The following is a 22,109-nucleotide window of genomic DNA, read 5'->3' on the forward strand; positions in this document are numbered from 1 at the left end:
CAGTTGTCCCTATGGGGGAACGCTTTTGGGTGCCACGTAGAAGCATTAGGTCTTTTAGGACCATCTCACAAGGAACCCTGGGTTTGTTTTTGTTTTGTCAATGTAGGGCAGGGCTCATCAACTATATTCAGCCGTGGGCCATTTTTTTCTTGAGCGGATGGTCAGAAGGCCGGAACATAATTACAAATAATAGGTAGACTGCAAATTGACCGCAAGAAGCCCAAACAGATATAATATTTGACTAAAACATAATCATTTCAAACCTTGCTTACATTTGCATACAATCACATATATATCTCTTTTATGTGTGGGAATACTTTGGAACAGATTTCCAAAATTAAAATAAGTTGGAACTGATTTGGTGGTGTTTTGACACTCTGTAAAGATAGATAAAGAAATTGGCTCAGAAAACTTTGGGGACAAATAAAATCACCCGCTTGCCAAATTCAGCCCACGGGCTGCCAGTTGGGGAACCCTGCTGTTTTGGAACCCAATTGGGTTATACGTAGAACCCTCTCATGAAGGATTCTATCATCTGTCCCTATGGGGGAACCCTTTTAGATGCCACGTACAACCCTTTGATTTGTCCCTGTAGAGGAACCCTTTTGAGTTCCATTTAGAACCCTCTCATGAAGAACCCTCTGTCCCCAGGTAGAACAAATGACGGGTTCAAGAGTTATACTTATAGGTCATTTTCAACGACCTATAAGTGTGCAGAGCGTTTGATTTGGCTGCTGGGGGCAAGGAGATCCCCAGCTCCGCTAAAATCATTGACAACTACGTGCCATTTTCAAGGGATTGTTAAATTAATGTTAGCTATAATTATTTGGTTTTAATATCATCGTCTCTTGAAGAGCATAGTCAGAACTACACTTTTCCGATTATTACACATTTTAATTCTGTCATCAGAGTAATACAGCAGGTAACTGCATGCTTTTCAAGATCAGTAAACATCAATTGATCATGTATTTTGAGATACGTGAGGGTAGCTTATCCATTTCGCATGTAGCTAGCTAGCTAAGCAAACAACGTGTCATTTAGCTTGCTTCATCATTAGCCTTTTGGAAAAAGCTTGGCATCGGCAAGTCCTCATCCTGGTAAAGTTGTCATTCGGACTACTGTCATCACCACCATAGATGGCAAGCAAATCAAACAATATTTCGATATAGCCATCTAGTTTATCCCCTGAAAGTTAGCTTGTTGACTAGCAATATTGACATGGTCTGTTATTAGCTAGCTAGGTTAAACACTTCAAAACTATGTTGAAAAGGGGATACTTTTTGCCAACTTGGTTGGAGAACAGAGTACATTAGGTCTACTTACTGCTATGTTTAGCCAACTGTACAAAGTTTCTACCGGTAGCTTGCAGAGTAAACATTATCAGCTAACAGTACATCGGACGGCAAATGCACCCTTCTGCTGCTTGACAGGCAGAGTCCACAAAGGATGAGAAATTAACCTAAACCAGTCATACTTGTCAGGTATAGTTCAGTTTTATTTATCCAATTAATGGTGCGCAATATTGAGAGATATCGTGAGGCTACCGTCACGCATCTGAAACTACATGATCAATTGATGTTTACTGATCATGAAAAGCATGCAGTTACTTGCTGTATAACCCTGATGATAGAGCTAAATGTGCACAATTCTGACTATTGCTCTTCAAGAGGTGATGATATTACAACCAAGTAGTTAACATTTACTTAACAATCTCTTGAAAATGGCACACGGTTGTCAATAGTTTGAGTGGAGCTGGGGGTCTCCTTTCCCCCCCAGCAGGCAAATCCAACGCTCTTCATCTTATTGTGACATTTTATTGATAATGATCTACGGGATACTTCAGATGTGCTTATGGCACACACTGTTAGGTACCACCATGGTTCTGGTCGGTACCTTTTAAGGGTACATGTGCACAAAATCTAGTATAATGGTACATTTTTCTACCAATGTATTCAATATAAGGTACAATCATTACTGTACTTTGTGTAGTGTGGGCAATGTGCTGGCGGGGGGCACATTAGCATATTTGGGGGCATGGTTTGAAATATGTTGTATTTGTGCCAACCATTAGTGGAAGTGTTGTACCCGTTTAAGTGGTTTTGTCATTATGTTGATGAAGGTTGAGCACCTAATTTGTCATAATCAGGAGCTGTACTGTTAAGAGATTACTGTGCATTTTCTGGTAATTTAATGTTTCAATAATTTACCGTCAGCTTGCTGCGAGTAGTTATTGTTCTATGTCAAGCTTACTAGTGGATGGTGAGACAGGAAGGTCAGTTGGATGTCAACCAAGAGGCTGAGTCCCAAGTGTGCTCACCACAAAGAATGCTTAGTAGTTGTCAACTAATGTAATGACTGTCCTGTGTGTTATATATAGTGTATTTCCACACTTTGAGGTTGGAATAATACTGTGAAATTGTGAAGATTATGGTAATGCCCTTCTTGTGTAAGAGATGTTTGAAAAGACTACCTGAAATTGCAGCCTGTTTTGGTGGGATGGAGTTTTGGCCTGCCTGGTGACACCGCCAGGCTGTAAATTATAATGAGCAAAAATATAAATGCAACATGCAACAATTTCAAAGATTTTACTGAGTTACAGTTCATAGAAGAAAATTAGTCAATTTAAATAAATAAATTAGGCCCTAATCTATGGATTTCACATGACTGGGCAGGGGCTCAGCCATGGCCATAGCCCACCCACTTGGGAGCCAGGTCCACCCACTGGGGAGCCAGGCCCAGCCAATCAGAATAAGTTTTTTCCCACAAAATGGCTTTATTTTCAGACAGAAATACTCCTCAGCACCGCTCCTCCCCCGCCTCAGACAATCCCGCAAGTGAAAAAAGCCAGATGTGGAGGTCCTGGGCGGTGCCACATTTTAGAGTGGCCACATTTTAGAGTGGCTTTTTATGGTCCTCTGTAGCTCAGCTGGTAGAGCACGGCGCTTGTAACGCCAAGGTAGTGGGTTCGATCCCCGGGACCACCCATACACAAAAATGTATGCACGCATGACTGTAAGTCGCTTTGGATAAAAGCGTCTGCTAAATGGCATATTATTATTATATTATTATTATTATTATTATTATATTATTATTATTGTCCCCAGCACAAGGTGCACCTGTGTAATGATCATGCTGTTTAATCAGCTTCTTGATATGCCACACCTGTCAGGTGGATGGATTATCTTGGCAAATGAGAAATGTCATTAACAGTGATGGAAACAAATTTGTGCACAAAATTGGAGAGAAATAAGCTTTTTGTGCTTTTTATTTCAGCTCATGAAACATGGGACCAACACTTTACATGTTGCATTTATATTTATATTTTTGTTCGGTATAGACTAATAAGAAAGAGTTCCAAACCTCTCAGCCAATAACAGCTAGTTTTCCCGTCCCCACTTCCAGACAGTCCTAGCCGGTGGTGAAATGTACTAAAATAAAAATACTTTAAAGTACTACTTAAGTATAATTTTTTGGGCATCAGTACTTTACTATTTATATTTTTTACATTTTTTTATTTTACGACACTACATTCCTAAAGAAAATAACTTTTTACTCCATACATTTCCCTGACACCCAAAAGTACTCAAATCAAATCAAATGTTATTTGTCACATGCGCCGAATACAACAGGTGTAGACCTTACTGTGAAATGATTACTTACAAGCCCTTAACCAACAATGCAGTTCAAGAAATAGAGTTAAGAAAATATTTACTAAATAAACTAAAGTAAAAAAATAAAATCAAAAAGTAACACAAGAAAATTACATAACAATAACGAGGCTATATACAGGGGGTACCTGTACTGAGTCAATCTGCGGGGGTAATTTGTAAAGTGACTATGCATAGATAATAAACAGCGAGTAGCAGCAGTGTAAAAATAAAGGGGGGGGGGGGTGTCAATGTAAATAGTCCGGTTGGCCATTTGATTAATTGTTCAGCAGTCTTATGGGTTGGGGGTAGAAGCTGTTAAGGAGCCTTTTGGTCCTAGACTTGGCACACCTGTACCGCTTGCTGTGCGGTGGCAGAAAGAACAGTTTATGACTTGGGTGACTGGAGTCTTTGACATTTTTTTTTGCCTTCCTCTGACACTGCCTAGTATATAGGTCCTGGATGTCAGGAAGCTTGGCCCCAGTGATGTACTGGGCCGTATGCACTACCCTCTGTAGCACCTTAAAATCAGATGCCGAGCAGTTGCCATACCAGGCGGTGATGCAACCGGTCAGGATGCTCTCGATGGTGCAGCTGTAGAACTTTGTTAAGGGGGGCCTGTTCAGCCCTCCTTTTACTATAGTCCACGATCAGCTCCTTTGTCTTGCTCACATTGAGGGAGAGGTTGTTGTCCTGGCACCACACTGCCAGGTCTCTGACCTCCTCCCTATAGGCTGTCTCATCGTTGTCGGTGATCAGGCCTAACCCTGTTGTGTCGTCAGCAAACGTATTGATGGTGTTGGAGTCGTGCTTGGCCACACAGTCGTGGGTGAACAGGGAGTACAGGAGGGGACTAAGCACGCACCCCTAAAGGGGCCCCAGTGTTGAGGATCAGCGTGGCAGATGTGTTGTTGCCTACCCTTACCACCTGGGGGCGGCCCGTCAGGAAGTTCCGGATCCAGTTGCAGAGGGAGGTGTTTAGTCCCAGGGTCCTTAGATTAGTGATGAGCTTTGTGGGCACTATGGTGTTGAACGCTGAACTGTAGTCAATTGACAGCATTCTCACATAGGTGTTCCTTTTGTCCAGGTGGGAAAGGGCAGTGTGGAGAGCGATTGAGATTGCGTCATCTGTTGGGGCGGTATGCGAATTGGAGTGGGTCTAGGGTTTCCGGCATGATGGTGTTGATGTGAGCCATGACCAGCCTTTCAAAGCACTTCATGGCTACCGACGTGAGTGCTACGGTTCGGTAATCAGTTAGGCAGGTTACCTTCGCTTTCTTGGGCACAGGGACTATGGTGGTCTGTTTGAAACATGTAGGTATTATAGACTCGTCAGGGAGAGGTTGAAATGTCAGTGAAGACACTTGCCAGTTGGTCAATGCATGCTTTGAGTACACGTACTGGTAATCCGTCTGGCACTGCAGCTTTGTGAATGTTGACCTGTTTAAAGGTCTTGCTCACATTGGCTATGGAGAGCGTGATCACACAGTTGTCCGGAACAGCTGGTGCTCTCACGCATGCTTCAGTGTTGCTTGCCTCGAAGTGAGCATAAAAGGCGTTTAGCTCATCTGGTAGGCTCGCGTCACTGGGCAGCTCGCGGCTGGGTTTCCCTTTGTAGTCCGTAATAGTTTTCAAGCCCTGCCACATCCGACGAGCGTCAGAGCCGGTGTAGTAGGATTTAATCTTAGTCCTGTATTGACGCTTTGCCTGTTTGATGGTTCATCTGAGGGCATAGCGGGATTTCTTATAAGCTTCCGGATTAGTGTCCCGCTCCTTGAAAGCCGCAGCTCTAGCCTTTAGCTCGGTGCGGATGTTGCCTGTAATCCATGGCTTCTGGTTGGGATATGTACGTACGGTCACTGTGGGGACGACGTCGTAGATGCACTTACTGATGAAGCCAGTGACTGAGGTGGTATACTCCTCAATGCCATTGGATGAATCCCAGAACATATTCCAGTCTGTGCTAGCAAAACAGTCCTATAGCGTAGCATCTGCGTCATCTGACCACTTCCGTATTGAGCGAGTCACTGGTACTTCCTGCATTAGTTTTTGCTTGTAAGCAGGAATCAGGAGGATAGAATTATGGTCAGATTTGCCAAATGGAGGGCGAGGGAGCGCTTTGTATGTGTCTCTGTGTGTGGAGTAAAGGTGGTCTAGAGGTTTTTGTCCACTGGTTGCACATGTTAAATGCTGATAGAAATGAGGTAAAACGGATTTAAGTATGCTTGCATTAAAGTCCCTGACCACTAGGAGCGCCGCTTCTGGATGAGCATTTTCTTATTTGCTTATCATTTGTAAATTATGTCTGAGTGTTGGAGTGTGCCCCTGGCTATCCGTAAATTAAAAAAACAAGAACATTGTGTCATCTGGTTTGCTTAATATAAGGAATTTTAAATTATTTATACTTATTTTTAGCAATTACATTTACTTTTGATACTTACTTAAGTATATTTAAAACCAAATACTTTTAGACTTTTACTCAAGAAGTATTTTACTGGGTGACTTTTACTTTTACTTGAGTCATTTTCTATTAAGGTACCTTTTACTTTTACTCAAGTATGACAATTGGGTACTTTTTCCACCACTGGTCCTAGCTAAATTCTTGCTTGAGAAATTGCTCTTTGTTAAGAGATTTTAATTAAAAACAATCACAGTAAGGTACTTAATTTTTACCCAGAAATTATTTGATATTGAGATAAAAATGGCTGCATTGGACCTTTAAGCTACATTATATATATACAAAAGTATGTGGACACCCCTTACAATTAGTGGATTTGGCTATTTCAGCCACACCCGTTGCTGACAGGTGTATAAAATCGAGCACACAGCCATGCAATCTCCATAGACAAACATTGGCAGTAGAATGTCCTTACTTAAGAGCTCAGTGACGTTCAATTAACTGCCATTAAGGTACTGTGAAATGTACAGTAACCCCTTAACAGTGCAGGTCTGTATTGTCACATGCTTTGCAAAGATGGCAGAACTGACAGTGTTAAAAGAGGTGCTCAACCTTTGACAACATAACTATCAACCACTTAAAGACATGCTCCGTTACATTGGTGACTAGTTAGTATTTTTTAAACCCCCCGCTTTTGGCTGAATTTGTTAATGTGCAGTTCATACATGCATAATCTATGAGAGAATTACTGTCTTAAGTCAATTAGCCACAAAATCCCTAGTTTGAAAGTGACTGTTTTCAGGAAGCTGTGCTGCGCAATTTTCCCTACATTTCCCCCCATGTGGGCCAGCCCCCTAGCAATTCGAGTTCCAGCCAATGAGATTCAGACCCTCGCCATTTGAGTGACAGTTACAAAAAATCACAAACAGCAGAGTGAGATAGATGGAGAATTTACTTGTTGTACATGTCTGCACATATGTGATGTAGTACGCAATTTTCGGGGACCACTTTTGGCTCGTGGACGTTACTTTCAGAAGTTCTGGCTAAAAAGTATACAACAGTTCCCCGAGAATCCTTTTAAACTGGTACAACATTTCCACTGAAGGTTGGCACAAATACACAAGATTCAGTAACTTGTTGTTTACCGTACTTTCACTGCAACCAGTAGCCTGTAGTGTACCGTAAAATTACAGGAACTTTTTAACAGTGTAGCATTTCATGGCATAAAGGAAAACATGGTGGAGAGGGAAAGAACAGGATGTTTTTTCACAACCATCACAGCAGTAAATAACCCTTCTTGATATGCAAAAACATTTTTTTTACACATATCACCCTCACCCCTGATAAAGAACCCCTCAATAGTGTGTGTCATGACCTGTCTGTCCCAAGGGGACATAGAAAGAGTTTATTCAGGTTGTGGAATATATAGGAGCCAGAGATGTTGAGCCACAGGTCCCTGCAGGTGTTTCCCACCCATAGCCGTAGAGAACCGGTAGCTATACTGCTATGTTATGAAATAAACATGTTATGAAGATGGCTGTTGATGTTTTATCTGATTTTGGATTCCTGACAAAGGGTGCTTCTATATGTGTGTTCTCTCAAACCTACTAAACATACTCAAATGAGGATGCATATTTTGTCTAATTATGATTGAAAAGCTGAAATGTAAGTAGGCAGATATTAAGTGGCCCTCGATGATAAGATCACTGGTATAGGTCAAGCCTTGTCGAGACAACTTGTGTTCTGACAATGCTGTTCTGAGACAATTCTGACCTCTACTGGTATGACTGCTAACTGTCCTCTTTTTCTTCCTTACAGGGATCACAAGCTCAATGTAAGTAGTCTTTTCCCCTTGGAGAATTTATGAAAGATGAATCTGAAGTAAATATATTATTTAGATAGATGATTAATAATTTAAAGGACACTTCATTTTAAAGTTCCAGAAACATAACCAAGGCACATGTTGTTATTCAAACACTATATAATCTTCAAAAAAGTCCTGATTTTGTTTCCCTCAACTCTGAACTCTCCTACCATTTTAGGCACTTCCTGTATGAGTTTCAAAGGCGTTGTAACATCCACAGAGATTACTGTTCAGGTAGTTGCCAACTGCAGCGTGAGCACTGGCAATACCTCAGTTTACTCCAACTCAACTACAGCCACCCTGCCTAGACTGTGTCCTGGGTCCACATACAGAGTGATTGTCCTGTGTAAAGATGGCCTAAAATTCAACTGCTGCTCCACAACAAGTGAGTATTTTTGACCATGATTAAGCCTTGTCCTGGACTCAAAATAACTTTCAATGTTGATCCTGACAAGCTCTCCTTAAACGACTGTAGCTTTTTGAACTGTAGTCTTCTCTCTACTAAATCTCTACGGAACCTCCTCAATGCCTTCCTACCCTATGGTGTATGTTCATGGGTCTTACTCACAACACCTACTTCTGTAGTAATTCCAGACATATTTCTTCTCTCTCCCCCACCCACCTCTCTTGCACGCACAGAGCCTGTCATCATGAACCTTACGGCCTCTGCAATCACAACATCATCTGTGTATCTGAACTGGACTCAACCATTGGGAAACAGTTCCTTCTATAGAGTAGAATGGACTGATTGCAATATCAGTGACAGTCAGAATATCACAGGAACTTCTGTTAATGTTACTGCTCTCACTGCTGGAGTGCAGTACCACTTCACAGTCATTGCAGTGGCTGGAGATAACACAATTGAAGGACAGAGCGAGACAGTTTCTAAGTATACAGGTAAGTAACTCAGCTACTTTAATGTCAGATTGTTTCAATGCCACAGATACTATTCGTATTCATTTATACGTTATTTGTTTGCATCCAAGAACGTGATGATTTGAAAGTTGCCATGTCTGTCTGCAATAAGACATTTCAGATTATTTTTGCCCAATAGAAATGAATGGTAAATAATGTATTGTGTCATTTTGGAGTCACTTTTATTGTAAATAAGAATAGAATGTTTCTAAACACATCTACATTAAAGTGCATGCTACCATGATTACAGATAGTCCTGAATGAATCGTGAATAATTATGAGACAGTTACACGCACAAAATATCATACCCCATAGACAAACATTGGCAGTAGAAAGGCCTTACTGAAGAGCCCACTGACTTTCAACGTGGCACCGTCATAGGATGCCACCTTTCCAACAAGTCAGTTAGTCAAATTTCTGCCCTGCTAGAGCTGCCCCGGTCAACTGTAAGTGCTGTTATTGTAAAGTGGAAACGTCTAAGAGCAACAACGGCTCAGCCGCAAAGTGGTAGGCTACACAAGCTCACAGAACGGGACCGCCAAGTGCTGAAGCACGTAGCGGGTAAAAATCATCTGTCCTCGGTTGCAACACTCACTACAGAGTTCCAAACTGCCTCTGGAAGCAACGTCAGCACAATGACTGTTTGTCAGAAGCTTCATGAAATGGGTTTCCATAGCCGAGCAGCTGCACACAAGCCTAAGATCACCATGCGCAATGAATGCCAAGCGTCGGCTGGAGTGGAGTAAAGCTCGCCGCCATTGGACTCTGGAGCAGTGGATACGTGTTCTCTGGAGTGATGAATTACGCTTCAGCATCTGGCAGTCCGACAGACGAATCTGGGTTTGGAGGATGCCAGGAGAAGTCTACCTGCCCGAATGCATAGTGCCAACTGTAAAGTTTGGTGGAGAGGAATAATGGTCTGGGGCTGTTTTTCATGGTTCGGGTTAGGCCCCTTAGTTCCAGTGAAGAGAAATCTTAACGCTACACTATACAATGACATTCTAGACGATTCTGTGCTTCCAACTTTGTGGCAACAGTTTGGGAAAGGCCCTTTCCTGTTTCAGCATGATAATGCCCCAGTGCACAAAGCGAGGTCCATACAGAAATGGTTTGTCGAGATCGGTGTGGAAGAATTTGACTGGCCTGCAGAGATCCCTGACCTCAACCCCATCGAACACCTTTGGGATTAATTGGAACACCGACTGCGAGCCAGGCCTAATCGCCCAACATCAGTGCACGACCTCACTAATGCTCTTGTGGCTGAATGGAAGCAAGTCCCCACAGCAATGTTCCAACATCTAGTGGAAAGCCTTCCCAGAAGAGTGGAGGCTGTTATAGCAGCAAAGGGGGCCAACTCCATATTAATGCCCATGATTTTGGAACGAGATGATTGACAAGCAGGTGTCCACATACTTTTGGTCATGTAGTGTATATTCTATTCTTAGTTACAATAAAAGTGACTCCAAAATGACACAGTACATTATTTATCATTCATTTCTATTAGGCACAAAATAATCTGAAACACAACCAAAACAAACAGCAAACACATCCAACAAACTTGCAAAGTCACGAGCTTGATGTAGCCATTGCTTGCTATGAACATGGGTCCAAATGCTTAACGTTTTACTACTTTAATACACATATAAGTGAATTTGGTCCCCTAAAATGGGGGGGGGGGGTAAAGTCCTCTTTCTTTTTTGGAACCAGAAGTGATGGAATCCTGTAATAGAGTACTGTAGGTAGGTACTAAGTAATCTAATGGTATGGTCTTCTCCCAAAATGTACATTTCTTGCATGCACAGAACCTGAAGTCATCAGGAACCTCACTGTCTCTGAAATCACAACATCATCTGTGTCTCTGAGCTGGATTGAACCATTGGGAAACAGATCCTTCTACAGAGTAGAATGGACTGGTGGCGTTAGAGATATGAATACAACTACCAATGAGACAGCCTTTAACGTAACTGAGCTGACTGCTGGAGTGAAGTACACATTCAGGGTCACTGCAGTGGCTGGAGATGACATGACTGAAGGCAAAACTATCAGTGTTTCACTCTTTACAAGTAAGATGAAGTTTAAATTGTCTGGGCTTTATTTCTTAACTGCTTCATGCAACATTCTGTATCTGATGTTCTTGAGTAGCGGAACTCTTGGTATTAATGGACATTTTTCATGTCTAGAGGCTGATCCATCCCTCTGGACAGTGTATATTGGGGCCTTTAAAGGGCCTGTGTAGTCACAAATGTGATTTTCCTGTGTTTTATATACTGTATATATTTCCACACTATGAGGGTGGAATAATACTCTGAAAATGTGAAAATTATGATAATTCCCTTTTAGTGTAGGAGCTGTTTGAAAAGACCGCCTGAAATGTCTTTCTGTTTTGGTGGGATGGAGTTTTGGCCTGCCGTGTGACATCACCAGGCGGTACATTTGTTAAAAGACCAATAAGAAAGAGTTCCAACCCTCTCTGCCAATAACAGCTAGTTTTCAGTTTTCCCCTCCCCATTCAGATCTCTCCCAGACAGTCCTAGCTCAATTCTTGCTTGAGAAATTGCTCTTTGCTAAGAAGCTATTTTTATTCATTTTTGACCATTTTAATTGAAAACAATCAAAGTAAGGTACTTAATTGTTACCCAGAAATGATTTGATATTGAGATAGAAATGGCAGCATTGGACTTTTAATACTGATGTCTTTGAAGATATAATATTGTCTAGTGTAGGCTTTTGCGGTATACCGTATTTACCGTATACCGGGGTATTATGAAATAGCCACGGGATGGTTTTTCAATACCGTTGAAACTATGTATTTGAAGTTTTTCTATACATTTTAATATTTGTAGATACTTTTTAAGTAAATACCTGCAGTCAACTTGTGCAATGTGTTAGAAAATTAAGCAGATTGCATTCTTAATTTCACCTGTCACATTGTGTTACATTATTAAGATTACCGTAGTTCCCCAGAACTGTTGAGCCAGTCACGTGTTTGTTTGTAAATAGCACAACTGGAGACAGCAGGCGCAGGTGAGTCCAGCTGTGTATTGACAGGGGTTGCGTTTTATATTGAAAGTCAACAGTTGTTTTTTGCTTCAACAGAGTGATCAGGGACGTGTAACTATAGTTTTCCTTCACAGAAAATACATTAGTCCAACACATTCGGCAGAATATAGCTTCATTTCCATCAGATGAGAACAGAAGTGCAACGCTATTTGGCTAGCTGTCAAGGTTGAGTGTAGATGTGGTGTGGAATCAAGCGCAGGACACACAGAGGCTTCGTACTAACGTCTTTAGTGAAGACAAAAGGAACAAGCCAAACACGGCTAAATACAACCTGGCAGGCAAGCGAACTTTACGCACACCGGTATAATACAAACTAAAGGCACACACTGTGCGGAACTCTCTTCAAAAACAATACAGAGAGATAAACGAACTAGCATCCCAAAATGACAACGAACAATTACACACAACACATGACAAAACCCAAGAGAACTTATAGGACGCATAATTAACACTAACAAGGAACAGGTGAAACAAAACAGACAAAACCAAACAAACATCGAAACATAGAACGGTGGCAGCTAGTACTCCGGAGACGACGACCGCCGAAGCCTGCCCGAACAAGGAGAAGGAGCAGCCTCGGCCGAAACCGTGACACTAGCAGCAACACAAGCAGATTAAAGGGGCTTACAATGAAAAAATAAGGTATTTTTTTTGCAAAAACTATGCAAGGCCATCATATTTCTAATGTTTATCATAGAAAGAATGTAGCCAGTTACATTTCCTAATGTTTTTCTTAAAGTGAATCTTGCATTTCACCATAGAAAAGTAGGCTGGCTACACCGAGAAAAGTACTGGAGAAAAGTATCTGCACATCAGTCAGAACACTGTCTGCTGATAGAATGCCTGTTCGTGTTCAACTGAAGCACAATATTTGTTTGATGCCGAGCAGAAATTACAATAAGAATCATTTTAGATCTGTGTTTATAAAACGCAGCAAGATATTTCTTTTTTGTTTTATATTTTTTTCCTGCTTGAAAAACGAAGAATTCTGCATTAACGTGACCCTTATGTTTAATTTGGTAGTTATCAAAGTAAGTGGCTGTTTTAATAAGGTGATTGTGCATCATATTGTGTTGTGTTTCTGCCGTGTTTGAGAAGTCAAAGCCCTTTGGATTAGTTATCTGTACAGCTGCCACAGCTATCTTTTGATTTCCTTGAGTTTTTCCTCCTCTCCGTTCTCGGCCCGTCTGCTCCTCCCCCATCGGCCAGTCTGCTCCTCCCCCATCTTCTTTGAGCAGAGCAGGCAGTTCCGTTGCCCTAGCGACTCCAGACTGCACACAGACACAGCATGTACGCATGCTGCTCCTGAGCCAGTTCTGTTCATTTGCACAATTTCTCTCGTACAAATTCACTTGTAAATGTCCAAAGTCACCAATTAATTACTTTCAGTAGCACCAATATATATATATATATATATATATATATATATATATGTGTGTGTATAACTTCATGATCTGGACTGTCTTTTCATATTATTTTTTTTGTGTGTTTGTTCTCGTTAACATATTTAGCTAGCATCCTCCATGTAAATTCGCGATTATTTGTGCTAATTCTGTTAGCATTCTGGTAATAGACTCCCAATTAGCTTCTTTTTTTTTTCTCCCTCTTGTGTACTAAGCCAGCAATACCGTAAATTCCGGCATGAGAGAAGGCCGTTATGATGATATGAAAATCTGGATACCGCCCAACCCTAGTCTAGTATCCCCTAAAATCACCTTTCTTGCTCATGTAGAAACTGAAGTCATCAGGAACCTCTCTGTCTCTGAAATCACAACATCATATGTGTCTCTAAACTGGATTTAACCATTGGGAAACAGCTCCTTCCATAGAGTAGAGTGGACCGATGGCAGTAGAGAATTGAATAGAACTACCAATGAGACAGCCTTTAATGTAACTGAGCTGACTGCTGGAGTGCAGTACAGACTCATGGTTACTGCAGTCACTGCTGATAAGACTACTGAAGGATTACCCATCATTTTTAACCAGTATATCCGTCAGTCACTGTAGTTTTGGTTCACATAATTATCTCTTGAGAAGGGAGTGTAGACTCCAACTGATCCAGAATATTATATCTGAATTCAACTGCAAATTATGTTATTTGGAATGGCGGCAACAATTTGTTAAATTAATATAGGGGAAACACTGCATGTTGTATTTGATATATTTGTTCAGAAGTTCTTCTTGTTTATTTGATGGTATTTTTATCAAAGACTAGTGTTTAGTGCCATTGTTTTGTCCAGATTTACACATACTCTCTTACAATGTGTGCTGGATTGCACAAGTCAGCCTGCAATGTTAATGTTTGAAGACACCCTATTGTCTTTTGTCCCTCAAACCCTCTTTCTTACACGCACAGAGCCCGCAATCATCAGAAACCTCACTGTCAATGAAATCACAACATCATCTGTGTCTCTGAGCTGGATTGAGCCGTTGGGAAACAGATCCTTCTATAGAATAGAATGGACTAATGGCGGTAGAGATATGAATACAACTACCAATGAGACAGCCTTTAATGTAACTGAGCTAACTGCTGGAGTGAAGTACACATTCAAGGTCACTGCAGTGGCTGGTGATAATATAACTACAGGAAATGCTCAGGAGAAAGCACTCTTTACAAGTAAGCCTTTTCATTGGAATGGTGTTAATGTTTTCTCTGAAGTGGAACCATGTAATGATTATGTTAATATCTGTATTGAACAATGAGAGGGCAATAAGAGGAAGGGTAAAGTCCTCTTTCTTTTTTGGAACCAGAAGTGATGGAATCCTGTAATAGAGTACTGTAGGTAGGTACTAAGTAACCTAATGGTATGGTCTTCTCCCAAAATGTACATTTCTTGCATGCACAGAACCTGAAGTCATCAGGAACCTCACTGTCTCTGAAATCACATCATCATCTGTGTCTCTGAGCTGGATTGAACCATTGGGAAACAGATCCTTCTATAGAATAGAATGGACTGGTGGCGTTGGAGATATGAATACAACTACCAAGGAGACAGCCTTTAACGTAACTGAGCTGACTGCTGGAGTGAAGTACACATTCAGGGTCACTGCAGTGGCTGGAGATGAGATGACTGAAGGCAAAACGATCAGTGTTTCACTCTTTACAAGTAAGATGAAGTTTAAATTGTCTGGGCTTTATTTCTTAACTGCTTCATGCAACATTCTGTATCTGATGTTCTTGAGTAGCGGAACTCTTGGTATTAATGGACATTTTTCATGTCTAGAGGCTGATCCATCCCTCTGGACAGTGTATATTGGGGCCTTTAAAGGGCCTGTGTAGTCACAAATGCGATTTTCCTGTGTTTTATATACTGTATATATTTCCACACTATGAGGGTGGAATAATACTCTGAAAATGTGAAAATTATGATAATTCCCTTTTAGTGTAGGAGCTGTTTGAAAAGACCGCCTGAAATGTCTTTCTGTTTTGGTGGGATGGAGTTTTGGCCTGCCGTGTGACATCACAAGGCGGTACATTTGTTAAAAGACCAATAAGAAAGAGTTCCAACCCTCTCTGCCAATAACAGCTAGTTTTCAGTTTTACCCTCCCCATTCAGACCTCTCCCAGACAGTCCTTGCTCAATTCTTGCTTGAGAAATTGCTCTTTGCTAAGAAGCTATATTTATTCATTTTTGACCATTTTAATTGAAAACAATCAAAGTAAGGTACTTAATTGTTACCCAGAAATTATTTGATATTGAGATAGAAATGGCAGCATTGGACTTTTAATACTGATGTCTTTGAAGATATAATATTGTCTAGTGTAGGCTTTTGCTGTATACCGTATTTACCGTATACCGGGGTATTATGAAATAGCCACGGGATGGTTTTTCAATACCGTTGAAACTATTTATTTGAAGTTTTTCTATACATTTTAATATTTGTAGATACTTTTTAAGTAAATACCTGCAGTCAACTTGTGCAATGTGTTAGAAAATTAAGCAGATTGCATTCTTAATTTCACCTGTCACATTGTGTTACATTATTAAGATTACTGTAGTTCCCCAGAACTGTTGAGCCAGTCACGTGTTTGTTTGTAAATAGCACAACTGGAGACAGCAGGCGCAGGTGAGTCCAGCTGTGTATTGACAGGGGTTGCGTTTTATATTGAAAGTCAACAGTTGTTTTTTGCTTCAATAGAGTGATCAGGGACGTGTAGCTATAGTTTTCCTTCACAGAAAATACATTAGTCCAACACATTCGGCAGAATATAGCTTCATTTCCATCAGATGAGAACAGAAGTGCAACGCTATTTGGCTAGCAGCAACACAAGCAGGTTAAAAGGGCTTACAATGAAAAATTAGGTCTTTTTTTTGCAAAAACTATGCAAGGCCATCATATTTATAATGTTTATCATAGAAAGAATGTAGCCAGCTACATTTCCTAATGTTTTTCTTAAAGTGAATCTTGCATTTCACAAAAGAGAAGTAGGCTGGCTACACCGAGAAAAGTACTGGAGAAAAGTATCTGCACATCAGTCAAAACACTGTCTGCTGATAGAATGCCTGTTCGTGTTCAACTGAAGCACAATATTTGTTTGATGCCGAGCAGAAATTACAATAAGAATCATTTTAGATCTGTGTTTATAAAACGCAGCAAGATATTTCTTTTTCGTTTTATATTTTTTTCCTGCTTGAAAAACGAATTATTCTGCATTAACGTGACCCTTATGTTTAATTTGGTAGTTATCAAAGTAAGTGGCTGAATTAATAAGGTGATTGTGCATCATATTGTGTTGTGTTTCTGCCGTGTTTGAGAAGTCAAAGCCCTTTGGATTAGTTATCTGTACAGCTGCCACAGCTATCTTTTGATTTCCTTGAGTTTTTCCTCCTCTCCGTTCTCCGCCCGTCTGCTCCTCCCCCATCGGCCAGTCTGCTCCTCCCCCATCTTCTTTGAGCAAATCAAATCAAATCAAATCAAATTTTATTGGTCACATGCGCCGAATACAACAGGTGCAGACATTACAGTGAAATGCTTACTTACAGCCCTTAACCAACAGTGCATTTATTTTAAACAAAAAAGTAAGAATAAAAAAACAACAAAAAAAGTGTTGAGAAAAAAAGAGCAGAAGTAAAATAAAGTGACAGTAGGGAGGCTATATATACTGGGGGGTACCGTTGCAGAGCAGAGCAGGCAGTTCCGTTGCCCTAGCGACTCCAGACTGCACACAGACACAGCATGTACGCATGCTGCTCCAGAGCCAGTTCTGTTCATTTGCACAATTTCTCTCGTTCAAATTCACTTGTAAATGTCCAAAGTCACCAATTAATTACTTTCAGTAGCACCAATATATATATATATATATATGTGTGTGTATAACTTCATGATCTGGACTGTCTTTTCATATTTATTTTTTTGTGTGTTTGTTCTCGTTAACATATTTAGCTAGCATCCTCCATGTAAATTCGCTATTATTTGTGCTAATTCTGTTAGCATTCTGGTAATAGACTCCCAATTAGCTTCTTTTTTTTTTTGCTCCCTCTTGTGTACTAAGCCAGCAATACTGTAAATTCCGGCATGAGAGAAGGACGTTATGATGATATGAAAATCTGGATACCGCCCAACCCTAGTCTAGTATCCCCTAAAATCACCTTTCTTGCTCATGTAGAAACTGAAGTCATCAGGAACCTCTCTGTCTCTGAAATCACAACATCATCTGTGTCTCTAAACTGGATTGAACCATTGGGAAACAGCTCCTTCCATAGAGTAGAGTGGACCGATGGCAGTAGAGAATTGAATAGAACTACCAATGAGACAGCCTTTAATGTAACTGAGCTGACTGCTGGAGTGCAGTACAGACTCATGGTTACTGCAGTCGCTGCTGATAAGACTACTGAAGGATTACCCATCATTTTTAACCAGTATATCCGTCAGTCACTGTAGTTTTGGTTCACATAATTCTCTCTTGAGAAGGGAGTGTAGACTCCAACTGATCCGGAATATTTTAGGAAATATGTTTATCTCCATTCAACTGCAAATTATATTCTTTGGAATGGCGCAAACAATTTGTTAAATTAATATAGGGGAAACACTGCATGTTGTATTTGATATATTTGTTCAGAAGTTCTTCTTGTTTATTTGATGGTATTTTTATCAAAGACTAGTGTTTAGTGCCATTGTTTTGTCCAGATTTACACATACTCTCTTACAATGTGTGCTGGATTGCACAAGTCAGCCTGCAATGTTAATGTTTGAAGACACCCTATTGTCTTTTGTCCCTCAAACCCTCTTTCTTACACGCACAGAGCCCGCAATCATCAGAAACCTCACTGTCACTGAAATCACAACATCATCTGTGTCTCTGAGCTGGATTGAGCCGTTGGGAAACAGATCCTTCTATAGAATAGAATGGACTAATGGCGGTAGAGATATGAATACAACTACCAATGAGACAGCCTTTAATGTAACTGAGCTAACTGCTGGAGTGAAGTACACATTCAAGGTCACTGCAGTGGCTGGTGATAATATAACTAAAGGAAATGCTCAGGAGAAAGCACTCTTTACAAGTAAGCCTTTTCATTGGAATGGTGTTAATGTTTTCTCTGAAGTGGAACCATGTAATGATTATGTTAATATCTGTATTGAACAATGAGAGGGCAATAAGAGGAAGGGTAAAGTCCTCTTTGTTTTTTGGAACCAGAAGTGATGGAATCCTGTAATAGAGTACTGTAGGTAGGTACTAAGTAATCTAATGGTATGGTCTTCTCCCAAAATGTACATTTCTTGCATGCACAGAACCTGAAGTCATCAGAAACCTCGCTGTCACTGAAATCACAACATCATCTGTGTCTCTGAGCTGGATTGAACCATTGGGAAACAGATCCTTCTATAGAGTAGAATGGACTGGTGGCGTTAGAGATATGAATACAACTACCAAGGAGACAGCCTTTAACGTAACTGAGCTGACTGCTGGAGTGAAGTACACATTCAGGGTCACTGCAGTGGCTGGAGATGAGATGACTGAAGGCAAAACTATCAGTGTTTCACTCTTTACAAGTAAGATGAAGTTTAAATTGTCTGGGCTTTATTTCTTAACTGCTTCATGCAACATTCTGTATCTGATGTTCTTGAGTAGCGGAACTCTTGGTATTAATGGACATTTTTCATGTCTAGAGGCTGATCCATCCCTCTGGACAGTGTATATTGGGGCCTTTAAAGGGCCTGTGTAGTCACAAATGTGATTTTCCTGTGTTTTATATACTGTATATATTTCCACACTATGAGAGTGGAATAATACTCTGAAAATGTGAAAATTATGATAATTCCCTTTTAGTGTAGGAGCTGTTTGAAAAGACCGCCTGAAATGTCTTTCTGTTTTGGTGGGATGGAGTTTTGGCCTGCCGTGTGACATCACAAGGCGGTACATTTGTTAAAAGACCAATAAGAAAGAGTTCCAACCCTCTCTGCCAATAACAGCTAGTTTTCAGTTTTCCCCTCCCCATTCAGACCTCTCCCAGACAGTCCTTGCTCAATTCTTGCTTGAGAAATTGCTCTTTGCTAAGAAGCTATATTTATTCATTTTTGACCATTTTAATTGAAAACAATCAAAGTAAGGTACTTAATTGTTACCCAGAAATGATTTGATATTGAGATAGAAATGGCAGCATTGGACTTTTAATACTGATGTCTTTGAAGATATAATATTGTCTAGTGTAGGCTTTTGCTGTATACCGTATTTACCGTATACCGGGGTATTATGAAATAGCCACGGGATGGTTTTTCAATACCGTTGAAACTATGTATTTGAAGTTTTTCTATACATTTTTAATATTTGTAGATACTTTTTAAGTAAATACCTGCAGTCAACTTGTGCAATGTGTTAGAAAATTAAGCAGATTGCATTCTTAATTTCACCTGTCACATTGTGTTACATTATTAAGATTACCGTAGTTCCCCAGAACTGTTGAGCCAGTCACGTGTTTGTTTGTAAATAGCACAACTGGAGACAGCAGGTGCAGGTGAGTCCAGCTGTGTATTGACAGGGGTTGCGTTTTATATTGAAAGTCAACAGTTGTTTTTTGCTTCAATAGAGTGATCAGGGACGTGTAGCTATCGTTTTCCTTCACAGAAAATACATTAGTCCAACACATTCGGCAGAATATAGCTTCATTTCCATCAGATGAGAACAGAAGTGCAACGCTATTTGGCTAGCAGCAACACAAGCAGGTTAAAAGGGCTTACAATGAAAAATGAGGTCTTTTTTTTGCAAAAACTATGCAAGGCCATCATATTTCTAATGTTTATCATAGAAAGAATGTAGCCAGCTACATTTCCTACTGTTTTTCTTAAAGTGAATCTTGCATTTCACCAAAGAAAAGTAGGCTGGCTACACCGAGAAAAGTACTGGAGAAAAGTATCTGCACATCAGTCAGAACACTGTCTGCTGATAGAATGCCTGTTCGTGTTCAACTGAAGCACAATCTTTGTTTGATGCCGAGCAGAAATTACAATAAGAATCATTTTAGATCTGCGTTTATAAAACGCAGCAAGATATTTCTTTTTCGTTTTATATTTTTTTCCTGCTTGAAAAACGAAGAATTCTGCATTAACGCGACCCTTACGTGTAATTCACCAATACATTATTCACCATTAATTTGTATTAGGCACAAAATAATCTGAAACACAACCAAAACAAACAGCAAACACATCCAACAAACTTGAAGATTCACAAGCTTGATGTAGCAATTGCGTGCTATAAATATGGGACCAAATGCTTAACGTTTTACTACTTTAATACAAATATAATTGAATTTGTCCCAATACTTTTGGTCTCCTAAAATGGGGAGACTATATACAAAAAGTGCTGTAATTCTTCAACGGTTCACCCGATATGGATGAAAATACCCTCAAATTAAAGCTGACAGTCTGCACCTTAACCTCATAGTCATTGCATCATTGCAAATCCAATTTGCTGGAGTACAGAGCCGAAACAACAAAAACATTTTCACTATCCCAATACTTTGGGAGCTCACTGTATATATTTTATTTAATTATGTTCTTTGGAATGGCGGCAACAATTTGTTAAATGAATATAGGGAAAAAACTGCATGTTGTATTTGATATCTTTGTTCAGAAGTTCTTCTTGTTTATTTGATTATATTTTTATCAAACACTAGTGTTTAGTGCCATTGTTTTGTCCAGATTTACACATACTATCTTACAATGTGTGCTGGATTGCACAAGTCAGCCTGCAATGTTAATGTTTGAAGACACCCTATTGTCTTTTGTCCCTCAAACCCTCTTTCTTACACGCACAGAGCCCGCAATCATCAGAAACCTCACTGTCACTGAAATCACAACATCATCTGTGTCTCTGAGCTGGATTGAACCATTGGGAAACAGATCCTTCTACAGAGTAGAATGGACTGGTGGCGTTAGAGATATGAATACAACTACCAAGGAGACAGCCTTTAACGTAACTGAGCTGACTGCTGGAGTGAAGTACACATTCAGGGTCACTGCAGTGGCTGGAGATGAGATGACTGAAGGCAAAACGATCAGTGTTTCACTCTTTACAAGTAAGATGAAGTTTAAATTGTCTGGGCTTTATTTCTTAACTGCTTCATGCAACATTCTGTATCTGATGTTCTTGAGTAGCGGAACTCTTGGTATTAATGGACATTTTTCATGTCTAGAGGCTGATCCATCCCTCTGGACAGTGTATATTGGGGCCTTTAAAGGGCCTGTGTAGTCACAAATGCGATTTTCCTGTGTTTTATATACTGTATATATTTCCACACTATGAGGGTGGAATAATACTCTGAAAATGTGAAAATTATGATAATTCCCTTTTAGTGTAGGAGCTGTTTGAAAAGACCGCCTGAAATGTCTTTCTGTTTTGGTGGGATGGAGTTTTGGCCTGCCGTGTGACATCACCAGGCGGTACATTTTTAAAAAGACCAATAAGAAAGAGTTCCAACCCTCTCTGCCAATAACAGCTAGTTTTCAGTTTTCCCCTCCCCATTCAGACCTCTCCCAGACAGTCCTAGCTCAATTCTTGCTTGAGAAATTGCTCTTTGCTAAAAAGCTATTTTTATTCATTTTTGACCATTTTAATTGAAAACAATCAAAGTAAGGTACTTAATTGTTACCCAGAAATGATTTGATATTGAGATAGAAATGGCAGCATTGGACTTTTAATACTGATGTCTTTGAAGATATAATATTGTCTAGTGTAGGCTTTTGCGGTATACCGTATTTACCGTATACCGGGGTATTATGAAAT

At 40.2% G+C, this 22,109-nt stretch overlaps 2 protein-coding genes across 2 annotated transcripts in view; both read left to right on the plus strand.

Moving 5' to 3' along the window:
• Nucleotides 1-18,627, plus strand: part of LOC121540700 (receptor-type tyrosine-protein phosphatase eta) — a 48,835-nt gene extending 30,208 nt beyond the window's left edge. Inside the window, exons 2-8 of the mRNA XM_041849737.1 lie at nt 7,864-7,879; nt 8,088-8,294; nt 8,549-8,806; nt 10,627-10,887; nt 14,241-14,501; nt 14,731-14,991; nt 18,130-18,627. Of these exons, the coding sequence (XP_041705671.1) occupies nt 7,864-7,879; nt 8,088-8,294; nt 8,549-8,806; nt 10,627-10,887; nt 14,241-14,501; nt 14,731-14,991; nt 18,130-18,476 (1,611 nt within the window). The 3' untranslated portion in view covers nt 18,477-18,627. The remainder of the gene's footprint in view (nt 1-7,863; nt 7,880-8,087; nt 8,295-8,548; nt 8,807-10,626; nt 10,888-14,240; nt 14,502-14,730; nt 14,992-18,129) is intronic.
• Nucleotides 18,628-18,649: 22 nt separating this feature from the next.
• The window catches only part of LOC121540699 (receptor-type tyrosine-protein phosphatase eta), a 44,719-nt gene continuing 41,259 nt past the window's right edge, over nt 18,650-22,109 (plus strand). The window contains exons 1-2 of the mRNA XM_045207842.1: nt 18,650-18,880; nt 21,142-21,402. Coding sequence (XP_045063777.1) covers nt 18,745-18,880; nt 21,142-21,402 — 397 coding nt within the window. The 5' untranslated portion in view covers nt 18,650-18,744. The remainder of the gene's footprint in view (nt 18,881-21,141; nt 21,403-22,109) is intronic.

Source organism: Coregonus clupeaformis, chromosome 26, assembly GCF_020615455.1.
Source record: "Coregonus clupeaformis isolate EN_2021a chromosome 26, ASM2061545v1, whole genome shotgun sequence".
Classification (NCBI taxonomy): Eukaryota; Metazoa; Chordata; class Actinopteri; order Salmoniformes; family Salmonidae; genus Coregonus; species Coregonus clupeaformis.